General features: G+C 51.8%; 1 protein-coding gene across 1 annotated transcript; it reads left to right on the forward strand.

Annotated features, from left to right (window-relative positions):
* Nucleotides 1-340: 340 nt before the first annotated feature.
* LOC148050027 (olfactory receptor 14A16-like) lies at nucleotides 341-1,393 on the forward strand. The gene has a single exon (XM_087745540.1). The coding sequence runs from the start codon at nucleotides 341-343 to the stop codon at nucleotides 1,391-1,393; it is 1,053 nt and encodes a 350-aa protein (XP_087601666.1).
* The last annotated feature ends 872 nt before the right edge of the window (nucleotides 1,394-2,265 follow it).

Genomic DNA, 2,265 nt, shown 5'->3' on the forward strand with positions numbered 1-2,265 from the left:
TGTCTGTGAGGTGGAGAGCACAGCTGGGTATGGAGAAGGCTTCCCTGCATGCCTCTCTGCCTTCCTCTCCTTGCTTCATTCTTTGGGGTTTTTTTTGAGCGTAGCAGTATCCTTCCTTGATTCCCTCCCTGTCAGTGATGCACTTGTTCTCTGGGGTTGAGGTGGAGCTGCAGGTCAGCTTCTCTTCTAACTATGACTGGGGGGTCCTTCAATGGAGGTGTCTTCATGGGAACTAGGTGCCCATGGTCTATTTACAACTGTGAGGCGCCATATCATTCAGTTGACAGGGTTGGGGACTGAGCTGACTCAGTATTCATTTAGCTCAGGGAGGGGGATTTCAATGAGAAATGGCATGGGATTTTCGAGAGAAGATTCTCCTAACCTGTCGCTGTCTATTCCTTTTTGGACAGTGCCCAGTGCCCAGAGGAAGCAAATGTCCAATGGCAGCTCCATCACCCAGTTCCTCCTCCTGGCGTTTGCAGACACGCGGGAGCTGCAGCTCTTGCACTTCTGGCTCTTCCTGGCCATCTACCTGGCTGCCCTCCTGGGCAACGGCCTCATCATCACCGCCATAGCCTGGGACCACTGCCTCCACACCCCCATGTACTTCTTCCTCCTCAACCTCTCCCTCCTTGACCTGGGATCTATCTCCACTACTCTCCCCAAAGCCATGGCCAATTCCCTGTGGGACACCAGGGCCATCTCCTTCTTGGGATGTGCTGCACAGCTCTTTTTCTTTCTCTTCTTCATTGGAGGAGAGTATTTTCTTCTCACTGTCATGGCCTATGACCGCTACGTGGCCATCTGCAAACCCCTGCACTACAGGACCCTGCTGGGCAGCAGAGCTTGTGTCCACATGGCAGCAGCTGCCTGGGGCAGTGCGTTTCTCTATGCTCTCTTGCACACCACCAATACATTCTCACTGCCCCTCTGCCAAGGCAATGTCCTGGACCAGTTCTTCTGTGAAATTCCCCAGATCCTCAAGCTCTCCTGCTCAGATGCCTACCTCAGGGAAGTGGGGCTTATTCTGGCGAGTGTTTGTTTCGCATTTGGGTGTTTTGTTTTCCTTGTGGTGTCCTATGTGCAGATCTTCAGGGCCGTGCTGAGGATCCCCTCTGAGCAGGGACGGCACAAAGCCTTTTCCACGTGCCTCCCTCACCTGGCTGTGGTCTCCCTGTTTCTCAGCACTGGGATATTTGCCCACCTGAAGCCCCCCTCCATCTCCTCCCCATCCCTGGATCTGGTGGTGACAGTGCTGTACTCGGTGGTGCCTCCAGCAGTGAACCCCCTCATCTACAGCATGAGGAACCAGGAGCTCAAAGATGTCTTGAGAAAAGTGATTTCAAGGGCTTTTTTCTGGAGGCATAAACTTCCCTTCTGTCTCCACAAATAACTCCCATGGTAAACCATTCCAGGCCTTTCCTTTGTCAGGTTTTCTATTATCATTAGCATCACTATATTTGTCATTATCATTATCTTTTTCATTGTCATTATCATCATCTTTTTCATTGTCATTATCATCATTATCACTATCATTATGGCTTCATTGAGCTTTTTCTGTCTTTCCTGTAGCATGTATTTATGTATGTCTACCACTGGCTCAGTGCTGACTCTCTCATAGCAGCTCTTTAATAAATGGCTTCTTCGCAGTGCAGTGCCTGAAGCCTCGACTTCTCTTCCAAAGCTGTTGCCAAGAGTGGTCATGAGCAACTGCACCCCAAAAGGGCCTGTTGCTCCCTGGACTCAGGAGCAAAGAGCTCAATGTCATGTTGCGACCTGTTAGAGAGCAAGGTTTGGATTCAAGTTTCTGTTTACAGTGGAGATGGTGAATGGTCACCGAGGTACATATGCAGGGCTGTCCCACGTGGGGGACACATCCCAGGGCTTCCAGATATGGCAGGCGATGTCCTTAAAGATGGGAGTCTGGAGTTGCGTGGGGAGCCTGGGGCATCTCCATGGACAGCGTGTGCTTGGGGTGGGCAGTGACATGAGCCCCACAAAGTGAGAGGTCCCCCACAATGGAGTCGCCCAAAGGGAAACTGCTAAACCCAGGGATCTGTAGGGAAACGAGGACTCTGCAGTCCCAGGGGAGGCAGTGGGCACCAAGCAGGTACAAAAAGGAAGACTGGAGAGTGATTCTTGTCACCCTCGGGCCCTAATGAACACAGCTACTGCCATTGGAAAAGCACCACAGTCCCTTCAAGCACCTGCCACATCCAGAGACCCCCAGGGAGGCAGATTAGCGGTAGCAATCCCCATCCAGGT

This window comes from Nipponia nippon, unplaced genomic scaffold (genome assembly GCF_047370975.1).
Source record: "Nipponia nippon isolate SJK-2023a ecotype South Korea unplaced genomic scaffold, ASM4737097v1 scaffold_91, whole genome shotgun sequence".
Lineage (NCBI taxonomy): Eukaryota > Metazoa > Chordata > Aves > Pelecaniformes > Threskiornithidae > Nipponia > Nipponia nippon.